We start from the raw sequence: 24,181 nt of genomic DNA, 5'->3' as shown, positions 1-24,181 counted from the left end.
TCATGTGTGCAAATATTGTTGACAGTATTCACCAGCAATTGAAAAGACAGTGCATGCTTGGCTATTATTTGGTCATTTCTGGCCCAACTTTGCTCATGGCACCTGAAGTGGAGATATACAGTACCAGCCAGGCCGAGCCATGAGGGATACTTTAGCGAAGTGTTGTATGCTAGCGATGTCCTGTGGACAGAAATTGTACACACACACACACGCAAGCAACACAAACATTAAAAATACAGTTTAGTTACACAAGGGACCTACCTCCTGTATGTAGGCCAAGTTATAGTGGGTCTGTTTACTCTTTGGACAAACAAAACATTTGATCACGTTACCACATTTTGTTCTACGTATTTTACATGGTCAAATATGCATTGGGATGGTCGAGAATAGACTATCAAATCAAGGACAAATCTGTGGTCTTCTAATATAAATGTAATCAGTATCAAATCATTGATTAAAGGTGCAATCAGTAATATTTATAATGCTGTCCAATGGTCATTTCAATTAGATATACTTTGATATGATACAATTTTAGAGTTGATACATTTCTCAAGCTCTTGCCATCCCTCAGCTTTATAGCAAACCAAGTGGCGGGGCTGCCATTTGGCTGACAAATCAATAGAAGATTGTGTCATAAGTCAGGCCAGAGCACATAGCTTAATGTTATTTTATTAGTCACTCTGCATGAGCTACACACAAAAGAGTTAGATGAAGAGTTCGATACATGGTGGTTATTGCATAAATATGGTTTATTTCAAAGGGATTGAGACACTTCATCCAGAGTGTGTTGATGTGTGTACAGACAGACCATGGATACAAACAGACATTGACACTCATTAAGGTTTTGGGGGAAATTCATGCTTTAATTTCTTTGATAAATGGATCAACAAATGAATGAAATACATTTGCATGAACCTCAAATGGAGAACAAGGAAAGGTTCCTTAATATCCAGGATTCTGGTAAGTATAGATATGCAACACATGGAGTGGACAGCACTTTATAGGGCATCAACGGCACCAAACAGATGAGTAAAAATGGCATGTAAACCATGGGAATGTTCACTTGGACGTCTTTAGTCAGACACACGTCTATGTGTACATACACACACACACACACACATCAGAATAATCACCATAGTACAGTCATCCATATCATATCCCTAATTGTCAGTTACTACATCAGACAAAGTGCATAAATAACCAGAAATCCTACATCTGTAGGGGATGTTCAGACTGGACATTATTCTCTTCTTGTCGAAATTCTCCTTTTCCCATTCTCTTCCTCCTCTTACTGGCCCTGGCCCTGGCTCTGGCTCTGAGATAGAGCTCCCAGAAGGCCGTTGGCCGTGCTGAAGAGGTTGATGGGAGAAGAGCCGTCTGTGATCAGGGTGGACTTCAAACCCAGAGACTGGAGCAGCTTGACCTGGGAGAGGGTGGGGGAGAAAGGGAGGGAGCGGGGAAAAGAGGGGAGGGATGGACAGAAAGGGAGAGATTATTAATTTAACATGATAATTTTTCCTTTCCATTATAACTGATTGAATAAGATCCTGTGTTCCAGTTCCAATATCCTAAACGGTATCTTATAATGTCGGCACGCTAATATAGCTAATTTAATTAAATTGAGATTGGGTGGGAGAAAGACAGACCTGCTCTGTGAAACATTACAGAACGATTCTGACCTGAGCAAGAGCTTAAGGATTCTCCAGGTGCCATTTTTATTCAGACAAATGTATTGTGTAGCACAAATATGACGGTGTTATGGTATGTAAGGAGTTATGTACCTGTAGCTCGGGGCCGGCTCTGGCCATCTCCTTCAGGGTGTCAGCGCCGATACTTTCCACCAACTTTTTAAAGCGGTTGCTCTCTATGTCAGCCAGCTTCTGCTGTTTCTCCACTTCCAAACGATCCATCTCTGACTTATAGTTTAGCTCCTGCTCCCTCGCCTTGGACAGACGGTCCAGCTCGCCCTCCTGCACACAGAATTTCAGGTCAGCTACACATCGTATGTGAACCTTTCAGCATTACACAATGTAGAACACCTTCAAACATTTATCAAACAAAACAGACCTACACACACACAGGTCAGCAATTACAGGTGAACTACTGGTTGTGTACCTTTCAGAATTACACAATGTACAACACTTTCAACCATACACACGCACACACAGCATAGAGAGAGCGGGAGGATACGTACAGCCTCAATCCTCTGGGCCTCAGCCTTCAGTTTAGCCTCGTTGACTGCTGCCTCTCCCTGGATACGGGCTGCCTCTGCTCTGGACAGGGCCTCTGCCTTGGCTGCCCCTGTAATCTCCACCGCCGCACTGCAACACACAACGACACACCGTTAGAAGAATTGGTATTTGGTATTTTATTAGGATCCCCATTAGCTGTTTCAAAAGCAGCAGCTACTCTTCCTGGGGTCGACACAAAATACAGAACATGAATAGACAACAGCTCAAGGACAGAACTACATAAATTAATTTTAAAAAATGTTAAAGGCACACGTAGCCTACATATCAATACATACACACAAACTATCTAGGTAAAATGGGGAGAGGCATTGTGCCATGAGGTGTTGCGGTATCTGTTTTTGAAACCAGGTTTGCTTTTCACTTGAGCAATATGAGATGGAATGGAGTTCCATGCAATAATGGCTCTATATAATACTGTATGCGTTCTTGAATTTGTTCTGGATTTGGGGACTGTGAAAAGATCCCTGATGGCATGTCTGGTGGGGTAAGTGTGTGTGTCAGAGCTGGGAGGGAGGGTGTACAATGAGCCTGTCATAGCGAATGTAAGCAATGTCCCCACGCACTCTGGTAGCTTTTATGGCTGGGATAAGTTCTTTCCTCTTCTGGCGCACAGCTTCGGGATAGTCCTCGTTCAGGAAGATATACGTTCCTCTCAAGTTCTTGGCTCTTTCCAGAACAGCTACCTTGTCCTTGAACCTCAGGAACTTGACCACTATCGGCCTGGGCCTGTCACCTGGACCGGTGGTGGGTTTTCCAATCCTGTGGGCGCATTCCACCTCAATCTTCCTGTGGTCCATCTTCAATTTCTCAGAGATCATTTCCCTCACTTTGTCCTCCGTCCAGGTCTCATGTGGAGATTCTGCAATTCCGTCCACAACCATGTTATTCGGCCTTGATTGTCCCTCGAGATAGATGTACCCGTCATTGTTATCATGGATTCACACACAGAACTGATGTCCTCTCTCAATGACTTACAGATTGCTGTCATTTTGCCGTTCTCCTGTTTCAACTCGTTGAGCTGACCCTGAGAGAACTGCAAGCTGTTCTTCAGGTCCTGGACCTCTCTAGTCAGGTCGTCCATTCTTTTATTAGTTGAATCCACCAGTATTTGGACAAAATACTTGAAGCTGGGAGAGAGAAAACTGATCCTAGATCTCTACCTAGGGGAAACTTCACCCCAGCGCCACAGCTAGCCACATATCTAACATTCACACAACTCACAATAGCATAGCTACATTATGTTAGGATCTCTGATCTAAATGTTACTCGGTACAGCTTCGCATTCACACTACTAAGAATAGCATGGTGCTAACGCTAGCCATGTTAATTCTAGCCCCTTGCCATAACATTTTCCCATCAGCGAAGCTAATGTGTTAGCGTTATGCTAATGCTATCCCCCTGCCATTACATTTCCCATTAGCGATGCTAACGCACGTTAGTGTTAGCAGCATAGCATCAATGGTCACCTGAGGGCCTCCAGCTCCAACAGCTCTTTCCTGGTCCTCTCTGCCTCTGCCTGGTCTGTGATCCTCTGCCTCTCCAGACGACCACGCGCCTCCTGCTCGAGACGCTCTGCCTCATGGCTGCAGGGAGGGAGGGAGGGAGGGAGGAGAGAAAGAGAGGAATACAAAGAGGGAGAAGGAGAGAGAGGGACAGGGGGGAGAGAAGTTAACGCTTACCAAACAGGCAAAAACAACCCAATTTGAAGATTAACTGTGTGTGTCTGTCTGTCTGGTGGCAGGTAGCCTAGCGATTGAGAGTGTTGGGCCAGTAATTGAAAGGTTGCTAGTTCGAATCCCCGAGCCGAACTTGGTGAAAAATCTGTCAATGTGCCCTTGAGCAAGGCACTTAACCCTAATTGCTCCTGTAAGTGTGTGTGTGCATGCATGTTTGTCACTGACTGTATATATGAATGGACAAAGCCATCGATCCCGTGACACCAATCATTCCTATGTGAAGACTCAATAGCGCATTGAAGCCAAATTAAGTCTTAAGATGGTGTCTCATGTGCAGCTTGAGCTACTCCAGGAAGTGAGTTGCAGGCTAGCTCAGTGCTGCCCACCCTCATTAAATAACTCAAGTTGAAGGCAGACAGGGGTACTGCAGGCTGCCATTAGAAAGTCAATTATTCTTATAACTTGTTCTGTAATGAGATTTTAAAATAAAATCAGTTCAAGGACATACAACTGTGGTATTAGAAGCAATTATTGCTACCACGATTGTCTTCAAATTATTTAAAATGTTTTCACGAAGATTGAAATTTTTCCATTCCCTATAAATGGGGGATCCTGTTTTATGCTAACAATGCCTGCAGTATCATGGTTGGCCTTGAACTTCGATGGCTTCAGAGGGGGCAGTCGTTCTCCCCTTGTGTGCGTACGTGTGAGTGTCATGTGTCCTACCGTGCGGCAGCCTCCTGGGAGTTGGTGGTGATCTCGATGGCCAGCTGGACACTCTTCTGCAGGGCGTCCCTGGTCCTCTGGTCCACCGGCTCTACTGACTGGATGTCCACACTGCTGATGACCAGACTGTTCTGGTGGAAGCGCAGGCTGGAACGCACTGCCAGCTTGTCATCAAAGCCAAACACAGAGGAGCAGATGATCCGGTTGGAGTTCTGTAGAGTGGAAGGGAGGGGGTTAAAGAGGTTAAATCATGGGGTGTTATTGAATCAATTGGCATACGCTTTCCAAAGCGGCGTATAGGCCTACCTAAACTACGGAAGCTAAGGGCTGGAGGCCGTGTAGAATTAAAAAGTATTTTAAAAAGCCATCAAAGTGCAGATTTAGATGATTGACGTGTGGACGGACCTTGTGAAAGTCGTCAAACTGCACAGAGGCGACGGCTCCTCTGACGCGGGAGGCGATGGCTTTACAGGCATCCCCCACAAAGTCAGGCACCGAGAACAGAGCCGCAGCCTGGGATGGGTCCGCAGGAGACTTCAGGTCAAAGTGCCTGAGAGGGAGAGCGAGAGATGAGGGAAGCGAGGTAGAGATATATTAAATACATCAGCTGGCCAACAGACACAGAGCACAGTGAGACAGACCAAATCGCAGAGGATCCTCAAACACACAAAACACACACACAGACCCCGCCCCCCCGTCCCACCCCACCAGTTGTAGCTGAGCTGCAGCTGCAGGCGTGCGTGGTCGGCCGTCTCTATGGTGATGATGTCAGTGAAGAAGTCCGGCCCCAGCAGCAGACACACGGCCTTGATGACGTTGGCCCTCTTAGGCTTGTCCCCCGACAGGGACAGCACGGTGAACTGCTCATCAGGACCCAACATTACCATCTCTGGCCCAAACACCACCCTGAGAGAAGGGGAGGGAGGGCGAAAGGGAAAAGTTAACACTAGGGGCCCAATGTTGCTCTGGTCAAAAGTAGTGCACTATATAGGGAATAGGGTGCCATTTGGGCTTCAGCCCTGGGCTAGTATAGGGGTTGTTTATGGACAGGGCCAGTGTCATTGTCCCTCCACGTCCGTCTGTCTGTCAGCCATGTTTACCTGGCCTTCTTCTCCCTATAGTCATAGACCTGCACGGCAGCGTTGTGGGGCACCCTGTAGGACACCACCTTGGTCTTGTCCCGGTCCTTCATCTCCGCTTCCTTGCTGCGGTCCGAGCGGTCAGCTAGGGGGTCCTTTGTGGAGGCCAGGAGGGTCTCAACGTTCTGAGGCAGATTCTTCGGCCACAGCTCCTCGTCCTGCGTCAGCATGTAGCTGTGGCCAATCACAGCACGGACCTAGAGCCAGGCAGCCAATAGGGGAGAGGGATGGTGAGAGATGGGTGGGGATTTAAGGCTGCTAAATAACAGGTGGATGGATTCCCTAGATCATTTGAATCAGGTGTTTTAGTGTACTTCCCAAATGGCCCCCCTACAGTACATGGTGCACTACTTTTGAGCAGAGTCCTGTGGGCCTTGGTCAATAGTGCACTATATCATAGGTGCCTGAGCAATGGAGCAGGTGCAATCCCACTTTTTTACCAAAAAAGTATCAGGATCCATTGGTAATGTCATTTTCAATGATTAGTAATGTTTTGAGCTAGTCTATATTAAAATACATATGCCTATTTTATATATAATAACTAAAGCTGCAATATGTAACTTTTTGGGCGACCCGACCAAATTCACATAGTAGTGGCATTTATCGATAGATCTGTCATTCTCACTGAAAGGAAGTCTAAGAAGCACTAGATCTGTTCTATGTGCGCTATTTCTACGCTTCCTGTTAAGTTTTTTTTTTGTGTGTCTTTGACTTTTGGTTTTGTACAACAGCTTCAAACAGATAAAAATATTTTTGGTTACTGAAAATATATTTCACAGTGGTTTAGGTGGTACAATAATGCTTGTTGTCACAAACAAAAATTAGGCGACCTATTAGAATTTTAGCAACCAGGAAATGGCGGACATATTTTTACATATTGCACTTTTAACATATTATTACATTTTGCACCCCCTCTCCCATCACCACGCAATTGTTTTGATTCAGTGCCATTAGAAAGCACTAGTTGCACCACTGGTGTTTAAAATTAAAATGGCACCTGCAAAATAAAATGATGTATCCATTTCTTTGTGCTGTTACATTTCTATTATTGTTTCATGTCCGATGCACTCAGGGTGTTATACATATCATTTGAGAGGTGTGCACTATTTCACTTTGCCTGTAAGAACCATGGTGAGCACGGGCATGTCTGATTAGGCTTCGCTGTATCGCAGCATCTGGGAGAATCTCAATCTCAGAGGGGAGGGACCTTTCACTTTCTCATCCAATGGGTTTTGAGAAGGAGAGAGGACGCGAGGAGTATGCAATTGAGATTCTCCCACTGACTCAAAGTAGCCTTCCATCAGCCTAGAAAAGATTGCACCTTTGCAGAAAACTGCATCTCCGGTAGCTCGCAATGAGTAGTTCGCAAGAAGATACTGAGAAATAATCAGTAGGCCTAATATTACATGATTAAATCTGTGAAAAGATTTCTCCCCAAGCTGTTTTGAGGCATTTAACACCATTGTGCATTTGCACCATATATTTTCCCAACATCAAAATTGGTTAAAATGTTAAAATGTTTTCATTCAGTTACAAAAGTAACAGTCCTGACTGAGCCCCATATGCGAGCGGACCGTGGCCGTTTCGCGGTTACAATTTAGCCAAGCTGTGTCTGTATGCGCAAAATGAGAAAGCACAGGATATTTGTACCTCGATAAAACAGCTCTGCTTGGTAAGTAATAATCGTCCAAATAAGCCATTTCTACCCTCGTTGCATCAAATACACTACATGACCAAAAGTATGTGGACACATGCTCGTCGAACATCTCATTCCAAAATCATGGGCATTAATATGGAGTTGGTCCCCCCCTTTGCTGCTATAACAGCCTCCACTTTTCTGGGAAGGCTTTCCACTAGATGTTGGAACATTGCTGCAGGGACTTGCTTCCATTCAGCCACAAGAGCATTAGTGAGGTTGGGCACTGATGTTCGGCGATTAGGCCTGGCTCGCAGTCGGCGTTCCAATTCATCCCAAAGGTGTTCGATGGGTTTGAGGTCAGTAAAGTTCTTCCACACCGATCTCGACAAACCATTTCTGTATGGACTTTCTTTGTGCACGGGGGCATTGTCATGCTGAAACAGGAAAGTGCCTTCCCCAAACTGTTGCCATAAAAGTTGGAAGCACAGAATAGTCTAGAATGACATTGTATGCTGTAGCGTTAAGATTTCCCTTTATGGCCTCCTGAGTGGCACAGCAGTCTAAGGCACTTCATCGCAGTGCTAGAGGCGTCACTACAGACCCGGGTTCGATCCCGAGCTGTATTACAACCGGCCATGATCGGAAGTCCCGTAGGGCGGCGCACAATTGGCCCAGCGTCGTCCGGGTTAGGGGAGGGTTTGGCTGGGGGGGCTTTACTTGGCTCATCGTGCTCTAGCGACTCCTTGTGGCGGGCCGGGCTCCTGCAGGCTGACCTCGTCAGTTGAACAGTGTTTCCTCCGACACATTGGTGCGGCTGGCTTCCAGGTTAAGCGGGCAGGTGTTAAGAAGTGCATTTTGGCGGGTCATGTCTCGGAGTACGCATGACTCGATCTTCGCCTCCCAAGCACGTTGGGGAGTTGCAGCGATGAGACAAGATCGAAATTGGGGAGAAAAAGTAACAAAAAATAAAGTAATAATAATAAATAAAAACTTCACTGGAACTAAGGGGCCTAGACCGAACCATGAAAAACAGCAGCAGACCATTATTCCTCCTCCACCAAACTTTACAGTTGGCACTATGCATTGGGGCAGGTAGTATTCTCCTGGCATCTGCCAAACCCAGATTTGTCCGTCGGACTGCCAGATGGTTAAGCGTGATTCATCACCCCAGAGAACACGTTTCCACTGCTCCAGAGTCTAATGGCGACGATGTTTACACCACTCCAGCCGACGCTTGGCATTGCGCATGGTGATCTTAGGCTTGTGTGCGGCTGCTCGGCCATGGAAACCCATTTCATGAAGCTCCCGACGAACAGCTCTTATGCTGACGGTGCCACGTTGAAAGTCACTTAGCTCTTCAGTAAGGCCATTCTACTGCCAATGTTTGTCTATGGGGAGATTGCATGGCGGTGTGCTCGATTTTATACACCTGTCAGCAACGGGTGTGGCTGAAATAGCCGAATCCACTCATTTGAAGGGGTGTCCACATACTTTTGTATATATGGTGTATGTATGCTGCCGAGACAAGTTTGAAACATTTTCATCGTGACACAGTGCTTCAAAAAAACAAAACAATGTCGGAGGTAGGGATGGGCAGACGTCTAAACTCGATCTTTAACCAGAGATAAAATATACATACACTACCGTTCAAAAGTTTGGGGTCACTAAGAAATGTCCTTGTTTTCAAAAGAAAACCATTTTTTGTAAATGGCTATTGTAGCTGGAAACGGCTACATGGAATATCTACATAGGCGTACAGAGGCCCATTATCAGCAACCATCAGTCCTGTGTTCCAATGGCACGTACAACTGGCCTTCTTGAGACTAGTTGAGTATCTGGAGCATCAGCAATTGTGGGTTCGATTACAGGCTCAAAATGGCCAGAAACAAATAACTTTCTTCTGAAACTCGTCAGTCTATTCTTGTTCTGAAAAATGAAGGCTATTCCATGTGAGAAATTGCCAAGAAACTGAAGATCTCGTACAACGCTGTATACTACTCCCTTCACAGAACAGCGCAAACTGGCTCTAACCAGAATAGAAAGAGGAGTCGGAGGCCCCGGTGCACAACTGAGCAAGAGGACAAATACATTAGAGTGTCTAGTTTGAGAAACAGGCGCCTCACAGGTCCTCAACTGGCAGCTTCATTAAATATTACCCGCAAAACACCAGACTCAACGTCAACAGTGAAGAGGCGACTCCGGGATGCTGATCTTCTAGGCAGAGTTGCAAAGAAAAAGCCATATCTCAGACTGCCCATCTTAATCTTTTATTTTTATTGGCCAGTCTGAGATATGGCTTTTTCTTTGCAACTCTGCCTAGAAGGTCAGCATCCCGGAGTCACCTCTTCACTGTTGACGTTGAGACTGGTGTTTGCTATTTAATGACACAACTGCTGAGGTTACTGCCTTTTTGAAGATTGTGTTCCACGATATAATATAACCAGTTGATATTACGGTTTCAATAAATTAATCTTAAAATTGCTGTTTTTGTATATATTTAATTGATTGAATATACTGTATATGGGGCAATTTAGCAATTAGGATTCGTTACCTGTAATGGTTATGATAAATTAGGCATTGTTGCGCACTGTTGCCATATACAGTGGGGAGAACAAGTATTTGATACACTGCCGATTCTGCAGGTTTTCCTACTTACAAAGCATGTATAGGTCTGTAATTTTTATCATAGGTACACTTCAACTGTGAGAGACGGAATCTAAAACAAAAATCCAGAAAATCACATTGTATGATTTTTAAGTAATTAATTAGCATTTTATTGCATCACATAAGTATTTGATCACCTACCAACCAGTAAGAATTCCGGCTCTCATAGACCTGTTCGTTTTTCTTTAAGAAGCCCTCCTGTTCTCCACTCATTACCTGTATTAACTGCACCTGTTTGAACTCGTTACCTGTATAAAAGGCACCTGTCCCGCTACAGCCCCGAAACCTGAAGGATCTGGAGAAGGTCTGTATGGAGGAGTGGGCCAAAATCCCTGCTGCAGTGTGTGCAAACCTGGTCAAGACCTACAGGAAATGTATGACCTCTGAAATTGCAAACAAAGGTTTCTGTACCAAATATTAAGTTCTGCTTTTCTGATGTGTCAAATGCTTATGTCATGAAATAAAATGCAAATTAATTACTTAAAAATCATACAATGTGATTTTCTGGATTTTTGTTTTAGATTCCGTCTCTCACAGTTGAAGTGTACCTATGATAAAAATTACAGACCTCTACATGCTTTGTAAGTAGGAAAACCTGCAAAATTGCCAGCGTATCAAATACTTGTTCTGCCCACTGTAGATATATGCACACATTTTTTCTGGCCTTGTGTTTAGAAATAAATACAAATAATTTGAGTACTCTGATATAATTTAATTGTGGCAGAACCTACAAAAAAATAAAAATAAATCTTAAGAAATGTAATTGAACCCTCACTTTTAGACAGTCAGGTGCCCATGCACTATATAGAGAATCAGCCAGCTCACACCAGATCCACCGCAATATTAGACGTTTCTCCAGAGGCCTCATTTATAATACATTTCTGCGTGCGCCATTTCTGAAAAATCTGCGCACATACAAAAATATTGAGATTTATAAACTTGACGTATACCATACTGTAAATATGCATGTTTCTCGTTATAAAATCAGACCTGTCGTAAAACTGTGAACAAGCATTAAAACTCTGCCTGGAAAACAACCTCCATTCAACCTTTGATGATGAAAATAACGCCCTTTATTTACTGTATAAATTGGAGCTATTGGAATTAGGCCACGGCAGTTTCTAAAAGAGCAATGGCAATTTTGATCACATTTCTGTAGCGGTGTGGGCAGAATGTTTTGATATTTTGCAGTGACTTTATCAAACTAAACATGCATTCTGCCTATAGCAAGTGCCTGTCTGTACATTCAGCAAGATGTATTGTATATTCGAAACAATTTAAAAGTAGGCTAAATGCAAAATAATAATTGTTGTTCAATATTTAGTTTATCAATAGATTATTAGGTTTCTAGGTCCTGCCATGGTATAGGCTCTGAGATGAATAGGCAATGATGCCGTGCTCCTATCGCACAACAATAGCCTATTCATAGGCCTACTGTCAAATATTTTACATAAGTTACCGGTATATTTACTGTGTTGGCAGAATGTTTCAATCTTTTGCAGTAATTTATTTAGGTTGGCATTTATTGAGATGGCTCATGTACTGGAAGCAGTTCTGCAGAATGGTCACTAGCTGGCAAAACCACAAAGTCATAACATCTGATTTTAAACCTAAATCTAACCTTAACCACACTGCTAACCCCTAATACCTTAAATTAATGAATTTTAAAGATATAGACAATTTAGACTATGTAGCTGACCCATTTAGCGGAAACCACTCAGTTCTGCTTCCAGGGCAAGACTCATGACCAAATGTCAACATGCATTAATTTATGCTGTATCTGACAGTGTCAAAATTGTTGTGGACCTGCCAGCAGAACGTTTGAATTCAACAATGTTTTGCATCGACTTTTCCCCAACATAAACATGGATTGCCCGCGAATTCTGAAACATTGTCTACGGCTGGCTACTCAAAAAAAATGCAATTACAGTAGCATACAGTAGGCCTACTTCAATGCAAAAGATAAACTGTTTACCTCTCAAATTTGACTGTATATTATAAACCGCGGTGCCCATGGGATTGCAACACTTGATAGCCTATATCTATTTGCTAGGTCCAATTAAGTGAGAGATGCGCATGGTAATTTGTTGTATGGCTACTTCGGGAATATGAACTCATGGCCAGAAAAGGTGAGGAATTTATTCTGCAATGGTTATGAAAATAAAATAAAATAGGAAAAAGATTCCTATGTCTTAATTATTTTAGATTTTATAAAATTTAAAAAAGGATTTTCGCTCTTCTCACCAACAGCAAATGGCTGAATTCTTGTTTACGTTTTCCTGCTTTTAATTTATCATATCCCCCATTTGCACAAAATAGCCTACTTACTTGTCAGCTTGCAATACAATAATTCAACCACTAGCAGATGTGCATACGCATGGTCTAAAGTTTGCAGGGAGGTGAGCACATTCTCAAGTCATGATTTTTTAAATAGAAATGCCAACTTTTGTGTGAAAACTGGAGCACGCACGTCGGGGTATATTTTGTATGTACGCACAGTTTAGAAATGAGGCCCCTGGTCCCCAAGACGTGGGGAGATACTGTCCACTAGGGGCAACGTGAGCGCCTATTACCATCAAGTTAATAGAGACCTACGCATGTGATCATAAACAAATGTAAGCAGATTTGAAATGATTATGTTTCAGTCAAATATTATATATATGTTTGGGCTTCTTGCGGCCAATTTGCAGTCTACTAATTATTTGTAATTATGTTCCGGCCTCCCCACCATCCGCACAAGAAAAAAAGAAATTGTCCCGCAGCTGAATCTAGTTGATTATCCTTGGAATAGGGTGCCATTTGGGACGTAGCCCCTGTGTTCAAACATTCAGCGGGGTAAAACTCACCTTTCCTGTCTTGATGTCTCGGACATAGATTCCTTCGTTCTCGTCCAATGGGATGGCCTGTCGCCGTAGCATCACCTCCACGGCAGCCGGGGGGACGTAGTCAATTGGTCCGCGCAGCATCCAGCGGTCACCGGGGCGACGTTGGACTCCACCCCTCCGGGAGCGCTTGGCCCTCTCCTCCTCCCCCCCCTCCTCCTCCTCCTCCTCCTCATCCTCCTGCTGGCAGAGAGGAGAGAAGGAGGGAGAGAGAGAAGGGACAGAGAGAGAATGAGGTAGAAAGTGAAGGGGAGAGAGAAGGAGAGGGAGGGAAAGAAAGAGTGAGAGAGTGTGAAAGGACAGAGAATTGAATGGATTTGTACAGTCCTGTTTAGGATCGTTGTATTTGTTTCCTCTCCCATCTGCATTTAAATTCTTCCACCCTTCCCTCTCCCTCCCACCTCTTTCCTCACCTCTTGTGTATCGTTGAAGGCCTCTACGGCCCTCAGCACCAGGCCCTCCTCCTCAGAGAGAATATAGACGTCCTGGATGTCCTCCTCTAAATGCTCCCCTGGCTGCAGAAAGAACGAACGCTCACCCTGGGAGGAGGAGAGGAGAGAGAGCAGTGTTAAATTAAAGCTAATTGGGGAAGTGACTAAAAGCTACAAAAACAATGAAGTCACTGAACTTCCTCACCAGTGTGTTAAACGGCAATGAGTGACTAAACAAACAATTGACCAAACAAAGGAGTGAAAGACAGAGCTCTCTTTCAGTCTCACCTTGACCACCCTCTTCTGACCCAGCTGTGGTTTACCGTCTGGTCCTACCGGGTCCAGGATCACACAGTACTGACGGCTGCTCAGCGTGGTCACGTTGACCACTCCCACCACTTCCTCGGCAACCGATGGAATGTGTGCCTCCCGCTCTGCCATAGTAACAAGCCACTCTTCCCCAGTGCGCCGGTCCCGCCCCACAGCGTCACGGAATGGCCGTAGTGCTCGCACGTGCAGTGCTTTCTGAGAGTGAGAGAGTGAGAGACCGCTTTCACATAGGATTTACTGTATTTTGCCTATAAAATAAAATGTTTATATGACCCTTACAAACAGGGCCATTTTTACCACATTCTTGCCTGCATACGTCTTTTATCCCTCCCGTGCGCATGCATGTGGTAGTAGTGGTGTGCAGTTGTGGGTGGGCATCTATTTTAATAGATCCATTGAGATTTTTATTTTTTATAAATAAATAAATAAATATATATATATATATATATACACAAAATATATTTTTTTAAATAAAATGTATTTTCAAAAGAATAGAAGAGCATTAATTAGGCCTATGTTACAGGTCAGTGCAGCCATGGCTGCGCCATTCAAATGAAATCAACAGTTTGTTATTTTGTTTATTAAAACAGACAAGACACCTATGCGATCAGTCAGACATATTTTATAGTAAGAATATAATGGAATACAATGCCTTCGGAAAGTATTCAGACCAATTGACTTTTTCCACATTTTGTTACGTTACAGCCTTATTCTAAAATTGATTAAATAAAAATAAACGTAGCATTGCGGCTACGTTTCATACTAAGCCACAGGCAGAACTTTACCGAAATTATTACTAGCAATACCTTTCAGATATAAAGAAAAGACGGGAAAATGTTGGAGGTATGGTAAAGCTGGCAGAAAAATGTCTTAGTATGAAAGGTAAAGTGAGGGAGAGAGAGAGAGGAGGGAGGGGGAGTGATAGATAAAGTGAGGGATAGAGAGGGGGGGAGAGAGAGAGGAGGGAGGGGGAGTGATAGATAAAGTGAGGGATAGAGAGGGGGGAGAGTGAGGGAGAGAGAGAGGAGGGAGGGGGAGTGATAGGTAAAGTGAGGGGGAGGGGGGGAGTGATAGGTAAAGCGAGGGTGGGAGAGAAGGAAGGAGGGGACGTGATCGATAAAGCGAGGGAGAGAGAGGAGGGAGGTGTTACCTTGTCAGTGAGGATGAAAGCGTTGACGATGTCGAGGACCTCCTCATGAGCCCCAGGTAGATACGCCCCCACCTTTCTCACCTGCCACTCCTCACCTGGAGACACACACACACACACACAGGGAATCACTCAGCTAAGTAGGCGTGTGTGCGCACCGAGTGCTGTATGTCTGTGTGTGTGATAGCGATACAACATCTGCTACTTATGTGTACATACATTATATGTACATTCAAAACAGTAAATACAGTTTGTCTCACCAGTGACCCTGCGGACTCCGCTCCTGTCCACTCCCTCTTTGCGTGCTCGGAGGCGGATGGCCTGGTTCTCTCTGATCACCGTGGCCTTGATGGTCTCCAGCACTGCCACCTCCTTCCTGGGGATGTATGTCCCTATGGGGGGGGGCAGAGGTTAGGGGTCGGGGGTTAGAGAAGCATTATTAGGTGATCAGGCTGTGTTTGAAATTGGTACTACATACTGTTTGGAATGTACTATGTTTCTTGCATACTACTTTCTTCTACTACTTGTTATTTTTTTATTTGACTTTAATTATATTGATATTTGTACTGCACTGTTGAGGGAGCTTGCAAGAAAGTATTTCACTGCACCTTTTATACCTGCTGTAAACTGTGTACGTGATGAATAAAATTGGATTTGACTTCAGCAAGTCAAATTAGAAACAAATTGAAAGAGCACTAGCCATCTTGTTAAAACAATGCTCTGATTTGGTCAAAAAATATATACACATTTATCAATATCAATATGACCCCTGTAAGGACCCAAGGAAAGTTGTAATGGATGTGTTAGGAGTTGGACCCAGAGAACTCACCTGGCCCTTCGAACAGCCACTCATCACCAGCCACCCTCTTCTCTCCTCCCACCTCCTCAAAGTCCAGCAGAGCCTGTAGGCGCAGAGCGGTGTCTGGGTAGACGATCTGCAGCGCTGTCACGTGCTGGGAGGGGGTGGGGAGAGAGAAAAAAAGAAGAAAAAAAAGAGAATTGCTTTAACTCTCCAAACGTCTAATGCTTAGGCTTTAACTCCGCAGGCTAACACAGTTGTGGCATGCAGGAGAACCGGGTAAGCACCCAGGTCCCAGACAGTTATATTATCTCTCCAAGTGAATGCCTGCGCTTTAGCTCAACGTGATTGTAATGGAGGTGGTTCAGTGAACCACACTTGTGTGCTGAGCAACCTCTGCTCTGAGACCTGAAGACTTGCATTAGCTCCCTGCACTGCTAATACCTAGGCTTTAGCGCTGACGCCTAACAGACAGACAGTACCTGCTGGATCTCCTCTCCGGGGTAGAGGGGGAAGGGGTCCTGGGTGAGCCGGATCTCCTGGTCGGCATGGCGAAGCTTAGCCTGTCCTGATTGGTCGAAGAGCACCTGTCCGTTGTCGTCGCGAGCGACGGGGTTGAGCACCACGCAGTAGTGGCGAGGAGGGACCATGGTCATTCGCACGGGGGAGAACAGCACTCTGGGAAGGAGGGTACAATACAGTCACCTAATGACTGACATACTAGTCTACACAGATACTGTACATACACACATACTGAGTGTAAACGTGTTTGTACAAGGCATATGTTGACTAACCTAAACCTGTAAAGAAACACCTAAAAGGTGCCATTAAAAACGTGATATTTGGCAACGTTCAAAGTGTGCTGTCAAACAGTGTGTGATGCTGTAACCACAGAGATAAAACGGCTTGTTTGGCATCAGGAGGCTTAGAAGAAACTGAAAACAACCAATCGCACCTGGAATTAGGAAATTACATGCAGACCTTATCAGATAAATGACCGATAACACACCACACACACTCCTCACCTCTCATTGTCCTGTCTGATGTAGGTGAGTGGTCCTATCTCCACACGGGCGATATTGGTGTTTTGGTCCAGGACATGGATGTAGTGGTGGGGTGGGATACGGATGATTGACGCATCCAACTGCCCCTCAAATTCCATCCCTCCTCTGCTCCCGCTATTCCTGGATATCATCTGGAACGGCCGGAGTGGAAAGGGTTAACAGTGATGTGAAACGTACCGAAATACAATGAATAGAGCTGACACAATTTCCTATTCTATCTGACAGATAATCATATTTCTATTCTACACGATACTTGTCTTTTTTTTTTTTTTTAAGTATTTATTTTATTTATAGGGGACAATGCACATTAATCAACATCAATTTTACAATAATGCAACATCCATGTAAATGTGCCGGGGTTTGCCAAAAGCTAATTTGCACCCGTAGTTAGGGCAGGTAAAGGCAATTACACAGCCACAATACAAAATACAAATACATTACATCCAATAATACAGGGGTGTCAAACTCATTTTAGCTCAGGGGCCACATGGAGGAAAATCTATTCCCAAGTGGGCCGGACCGGAAAAATCATGGTATATATAACTTAAAAACAACAACTTCAGATTGTTTTCTTTGTTTTAATACGATCAACATAAAACATAAAGCTGGAGCCTGAGGACAGTGTGTCCAAAATAGTACAAGCACAACATCACTTTTAATCATAAAACACGTCAAGTTTATTTGAAAATTCTAAAGAAAAAGAACACACAAACACACAATGCCTCAGTGATTAACAGAACTGTTTCACAGATCACAGAACTATATCAGGGTGTCATTTCTCAGGCAGAAATGTAGATAAAAATAATGAAATCCTGTTCCCCAAACAAGTGCAAGAACCACAGAGTCAAGAATAGGTTAAATATACAAATAAAATAAAAACAATTAAAAACAATAGCACATCAACATAAAAACATATAAACATAAAGCTGGAGCCTGAGGACAGTGTGTCCAAAAGCACAACATCACTATTAATCATAAAACACCTCAAGTTATTTGAAAGTTCTGAGGACAAAGAACACACAAACACACAATGCCTCAGTGATTGACAGAAGTATATCACAGATCACAGAACTATATCAGGGTGTCTCATGCAGCACTTTAAGTGGGGTTGCATAGTTTATTTGACTCCTGATACCTGGCATCTTTAGCTTTCACCAGCGCATCAATATCAGGCGTCACATCCTGAGTGGCAGCCAACTTCAGGATGTGATTCAAGTGCTTGTACGTGAGCCTTGAGCGCAGCTTTGTTTTATTCATGCTCATTACAGAGAAAACTTGCTCACAAAGATATGTGGTTCCAAACATGCACAACAGTTTTGCAGCGAGGGCTGTCAAGTTGGGGTAACCTGGCAAGAGATTCTGATAAAATATGTCCAAGCCAGCTGCGGCAAATTCGCCCTTCAAATCCGAGTCACACTGCAAGTCTATTATTTCAAGTTGGATGCTGACGGGCAGATCAGAGGGATTCACGGTGAATGGCGAGCAAAAAACGTTGAAGTCTTTCTCCAGTTCACCAAAAATCTGAAAGCGTTGCTCAAACTCCCGTAACAGTCCCGTTATTTTATCTTTGAACCGCTTCATGTCTGCCACATGTTGGGTCGCGCACACATTTTTCAGACAGGGGAAGTGAGCTGCATCACCACCGGCGAGTTGCGTCTCCCACAATGACAGCTTCAACTTGAAAGAACGTATGCTGTCATAATACTGCGTGACAACTTTGTTGCGCCCTTGCAGCTGTTTGTTCAAGTTATTCAGGTGCTCTGTAACATCCACCATAAATGCAAGGTCCTGCATCCATTCTGCGGAATAAAATTCTGACACTGGTTTGCCCTTTTCTTCCATGAACTGTTCAATTTCTTCTCGTAAATCAAAGAAACGCCTCAGCACAGCACCTCGGCTTAACCATCTTACCTCAGTGTGGTATGGCAGGCCATAGATGTGGTCTTTCTCTCTGAGAAGGCTGTCAAACTGATGGTGATTCAGGCTTTTGGATCGGATGAAATTAACAGTTTGGATGACCACCTTCATGACGTTATCCATCTTTAATGACTTGCAACACAAAGCCTCCTGGTGCAAAATACAGTGAAAAGTCAAAAAATCACGTCCTCCATTTGCAGATTGCACTTTCTCTCTGAACTTTGTCACAACGCCTGCTTTTTTCCCGATCATTGAGGGCGCACCATCTGTAGCCAGGCTGACAGCGCGGGACCAGTCCACTCCGACCCTGTCCAGCGCGCCGACGAATGCGGTAAAAATATCAGCTGCTGTCGTTGTATCTGTCATCGGCACCAACTCCACAAACTCCTCGGTGACGGTCAATGTGTCATCAACTCCGCGGATGAAAATGGCCAGTTGTGCAACATCTGTAATGTCCGTGCTTTCATCAATTGCAACCGAAAACGCAATAAATGACTTTACTTTTTGCTTCAACTGGCTGTCCAAATCCACTGAAAGATCAGAAATCCTGTCTGCAACTGTGTTTCTTGTCAGGCTGATATTTACAAAAGCCTGACGCTTTTCAGGGCACACAATCTCCGCTGCCTTCATCATGCATGTTTTTACAAATTCACCCTCACTAAATGGTTTTGAAGCCACTGCGATTTCATTAGCAATGAGGTAGCTAGCTTTCACTGCAGCGTCACTGATGTCTCGGCTGTGAGTAAACACAGACTGCTGTTTCTTCAGACCAGCCAACAGTTCATTCACCTTCTCTCTTCTCCGCTGTCCTTGAAAGTTGTCATATATGTCGGCATGAAGACTCACATAGTGGCGACGAAGGTTATATTCTTTCAGCACTGCAACATGCTGTGAACACACCAAACATACAGCTTTCCCATTCAATTCCGTGAATAAATAGGAGGATGACCATTTTTCTTGGAACACTCTGCACTCTGCGTCCACTTTTCTATTTTTTGACAGACATATTGGGGCAATGAGGGTGCCAAAGCACATAATGTTAAAAGTAGAAGCCGTAATAAATATCGCGGGCAAAACAAAGTAGCTCATCCGGACTGGCTGCACGTGCTTGACCTACTTGCTCTGCCCCGGTATAAACAGTTTGCTTGCTTAACACAATTGCTATTGCGCCATCCAGTGGATGCAATTGGAACAGCAGTTTATTTTATTGAAAAATTGCAGCACATTTTTATACTTTACAAAATCATCTCGCGGGCCGGATTAAACCCGTTTGCGGGCCTGATCCGTCCCGCGGGCCGGACGTTTGACACCCCTGGTCTAACCAGACACCTAGGTATTTGTAGTTGTCGACATATTCTAAGTCAGACCCGCCGAGAGTAGTGATTCTAGTCGGGCGTGCGGGTGCAAGCAGCGTTCGATTGAAGAGCATGCATTTAGTTTTACTAGCGTTTAAGAGCAGTTGGAGGCTACGGAAGGAGTGTTGTATGGCATTGAAGCTCGTTTGGAGGTTTGTTAACACAGTGTCCAATGAAGGGCCAGATGTATACAAAATGGTGTCGTCTGTGGATCAGAGTCACCAGCAGCAAGAGCGACATCATTGATATACACAGAGAATAGAGTCGGCCCGAGAATTGAACCCTGTGGCACCCCCATAGAGACTGCCAGAGGTCCAGACAACAGGCCCTCCGATTTGACACATTGAACTCTATCTGAGAAGTAGTTGGTGAACCAGGCGAGGCAGTCATTTGAGAAACAAGGCTATTTAGTCTGCCAATAGGAATGCGGTGATTGACAGAGTCGAAAGCCTTGGCCAGGTCGATGAAGATGGCTGCACAGTACTGTCTTTTATCGATCGTGGTTATAATATCATGGCAGAGAGGTGTTTCGTCTTGGCTTACGTTGAAATGTCCTGGTAAAAGAGGTATCCACTTTATCAATAGCTGACAGAAACGTTCTGTATCCAGACTCTAGATCTTCATTGCTTAACAGATCAGACCAGTCAATTTGACTTATAGCTGTATCGTAGTTACACTGCTCACTTTTCGGTCTTTTTTTTAATCATACTGTTGCACATTAATATGGTTCTTAAATCTCTTTTTAGTGAGCTTTCTAACCACCAATGCAATATTGTGGTCAGATATGCCAGTTAGTAAGTTGATGGACTTAGTTATTTGATCAGGTCGGTTAGTAAACACCAGATCAATTTGAGTCTGGGTTATCTGAAAAGTTCTGTAATGTTATGTCCTTCAGAACAGGCCCCTGAAGTAGCCTGCCCTACTGCCTAAAGGTGACACTGGCCATGTTCGAGAGCAACAAAACCGTGATGTATCATAAATCAATTGTGACGGACTGACCTACAAATAATATTGAGCAGTTATTTATGATGCAAGGTGATTTGTAGATCAGTCCGTCTCGACCCACCTTTAAAGTCGGCTGCAATGTCGAACATGCCCACTGACTGCACACTGACCTCCTGACTCATTGGGTGGATCTCAAGCTCATCCTCCTCCCCTGACTGTAGCCATCTTACCATAAGTGGAATGCACTGACTGCAAGTCCCTTTGGATGAGTCTGTTAAATATGTCCAAAATGTAAAATGTTTCTCCCATTGTTGCCTCTTTTCTTTCGGTGGTTCTGATCTGAAGGAGCTGTCCAGGTGAAAGCTGATCCCCCATTAGGACTCCATTATCTAGCTCTCCTCTCAAGCAGCTTCTCTCTCTGCCATTTTGTATTTTGAAACACTGGTGTAAGAAAATGAGCCAATAATCCTTTTGGCTTCAAGCCTACTCCTGGACTAAAAAGATGTCCAATAGAGAAGTGCCTTTCAGTCCAGGACTAGGTTTACTGTCATCTCTGCTCAGTGGTGTAAAGTACTTAAGTAAGAATACTTTAAAGTACTACTTAAGTCATTTTTGGGGGGGTATCTTTACTTTTACTTCACTACATTCCTATTGAAAATAATGTACTTTTTACACCATACATTTTCCCTGACACCCAAAAGTACATTTTGAATGCTTAGCATGACAGGAAAATTGTCCAATTCACGCACTTATGAAGAGAACATCCCTGGTCATCCCTACAGCCTCTGATCTGGCGGACTCACTAAACACACATGCTTTGTTTGTAAATGATGTCTGAGTGTGCCCCTAGCTATCCAAAAAATTAAATTAAATGGTGCCGTCTGGTTTGCTTAAGATACAGAATTTGAAATAATTTATACTTTTACACTTAAGTATATTTGAGCAATTACATTTACTTTTGATACTTAAGTATATTTAAAACCAAATACTTTTAGACTTTTACTCAAGTAGTATTTTACTGGTTGACTTTCACTTTTACATTAGTAATTTTTTATGAAGGTATCATTATTTTTACTCAAGTATGACAATTGGGTACTTTGTCCACCACTGTCTGCGTTAAGGGAACTATTCTTTATACTATCCTAGAGTGTACACTATAACTCAAGAGAAAAGATTCCCATTCGACAGTGTCCTTTAACAGACATCCTCAGTCATTTGTGGGAGAGCTCCTGAATGGTGAGAGTAAATACACCTGACAATGACACTACAGAACGACTGACGCAAACTGGTTGGACCAGGTAATAGGTATACAGGTGGGCTTGAGAGAACAAAAGTAATTACAACATGCCTCTCTATCCAAAGACACAACTATGGACACTCCCACCATGTACACACACACACACACACATCTGTCATTCACACAAATCTGAGCCAAACACATGACAAATCAGTCATACAGACACCTTTCGCAAACTAGCACACCCAATTCTATTGCTATTTCACTGTACATTCCAGTGCCTCCACCCACTCAAGAACTATTAAGCAAGAGGGACAGTACACATACCTCACTTACTATAGCTTGTATATTGAGCTCACGGATTTATAAGGTGTGCGCTGTGTCCTGTACTAGATGTGAAGGTACAGTACAGTAACCATTGTCACCCACACCATCTCACAGCAACAATCCCATCCATGACACCAATAGCACATATGGTACACAACAAAATGTCAAGCGCAAGTGTTGGTTCAGGAAAGGGGGGGACAGCAGTGGACGCATAAATTCTGGCCTAATGTCAATGGCCAAATTAAATCTACTTTCACCCGATTGTGTAAAACTGTGTGCTGCTATTTTGGCCAGGTCTTTCTTGTTAAAGGGATTTTTAATCCCAATGAGACTAACCTGGTAAAATAAAGGTAAAATAAATATGTCCTAGCTTAGGGGGATGTGGTTAAGTTAAGGAGGGTAAGATTTGTTTGTGCATTCTTGAGCGTAAGAGGTAGTGCTTTCTGTTGAAGTGGCTTTTAAAATCTGTTTCTAGAAAGGTGTGACATAAATTGCAATGATCAGTTTGCTCGCTTATGCTCTTAAACTCTCATCTGGTATGTGTGCAAAGTTTGTTGTCTCCACATCTACATGTTTTGCATTGATAATGCTGTGCTCGAGGCAGAAATGCAGATGTAAGTGTGCGTGTGTCTACAAAATATATCTCCCTTTTAAAAATCTATGCCTGCCATTCAACTTCCAAACTGCAGAAAGGTTTACACTTAGCCTGCCCTGTCGTACATTGAACACCACAGTGGAAATTAAAATGTTCCAGAAAGAGTCAAAGAGCATGACGTTAATCTCTGCTGTTTAGAGGGAGGGATGGAGACACCCTATTGATACAGCACTTACAATCAGTGGTGTAGGAGATATGTACATAGTATCGTTTCTTTATGGGGGGCAAAGTGCATCCGTTTTGCATTGAGTTCAGTGCCAGGTGATATGGGTGTTTCCCTTATAGAATTAGGAAATAGCACACAAAGCATTCTCGTAAGGCCTAGTTCCAATACTTTAACAGTACATTATTCAGTTCTCACTGATCTGAGCCCGGTTTCCCAAAAGCATCTTAACTTAGCCTTAAGATGCTTTTGGGAAATCGGGCCCTGTATATTATGTTTCCTGTTATTGCTTTGACCAGGAGGGATGACGAACTTTCATTTGGAAGTTAAGTTCTGTTCTAGGCTTTTTCTTAGCAACTTTTGAAATGTCTTGAGAGCAGGTTACAAAAGTAAAGGAACGTAAATGTAGGCCTAATGCATTGAACCAAGTTGATGTGTAAATGTTGTTGTTTTTTAAGTTGAAAGACAAATATGTGAACAATCTGTTTCACATCCACAAACAACCAACAGCCATACAAACGTTGCAATTTTTTGCAAGTAGAAGTTTTCTTATCCACTACCAGAGCTTTAAGGTAATCTACATGTATTAGGACTACTTTGTTACCACTATTGCACATGAGAATAGGCTACTAACTAGTCTAGAGTAGCTATGAGAGTTTCTTACCTTTGTTGAATAATTGAGCAGATCCTTCACTTCTCCTAGCTTGACAAAAGTCGGTGGTCAATGCGCTTCTTTTATTTTGCTTTTATATCGCCTCTGTGTTTTTATTGAGTTGGTGGGCGTACCTGGTTTGTCTATGCAGAAGAGTCGTCACTAGTTACCATAGCCACCA

General features: G+C 43.6%; 1 protein-coding gene across 1 annotated transcript; it reads right to left on the bottom strand.

The window, feature by feature from the left end:
* Window positions 1-836: 836 nt before the first annotated feature.
* Window positions 837-24,181, bottom strand: LOC121569783 (major vault protein). The gene is made up of 17 exons (XM_041880967.2): window positions 24,013-24,181; window positions 16,711-16,880; window positions 16,168-16,363; window positions 15,716-15,839; window positions 15,147-15,278; window positions 14,890-14,984; window positions 13,698-13,934; window positions 13,392-13,517; window positions 12,943-13,161; window positions 5,755-5,990; window positions 5,363-5,560; window positions 5,060-5,204; window positions 4,655-4,866; window positions 3,719-3,835; window positions 2,195-2,321; window positions 1,782-1,970; window positions 837-1,423 (listed from the first exon to the last, which is right to left on the bottom strand). The coding sequence occupies exons 2-17, from the start codon at window positions 16,878-16,880 to the stop codon at window positions 1,289-1,291; spliced, it is 2,658 nt and encodes an 885-aa protein (XP_041736901.1). The 5' UTR covers window positions 24,013-24,181; the 3' UTR covers window positions 837-1,288.

This window comes from Coregonus clupeaformis, chromosome 7 (assembly GCF_020615455.1).
Source record: "Coregonus clupeaformis isolate EN_2021a chromosome 7, ASM2061545v1, whole genome shotgun sequence".
Classification (NCBI taxonomy): Eukaryota; Metazoa; Chordata; class Actinopteri; order Salmoniformes; family Salmonidae; genus Coregonus; species Coregonus clupeaformis.
The sequence above is the reverse complement of the archived record's forward strand: the minus strand, read 5'-3'. Positions and strand labels throughout refer to the sequence as shown.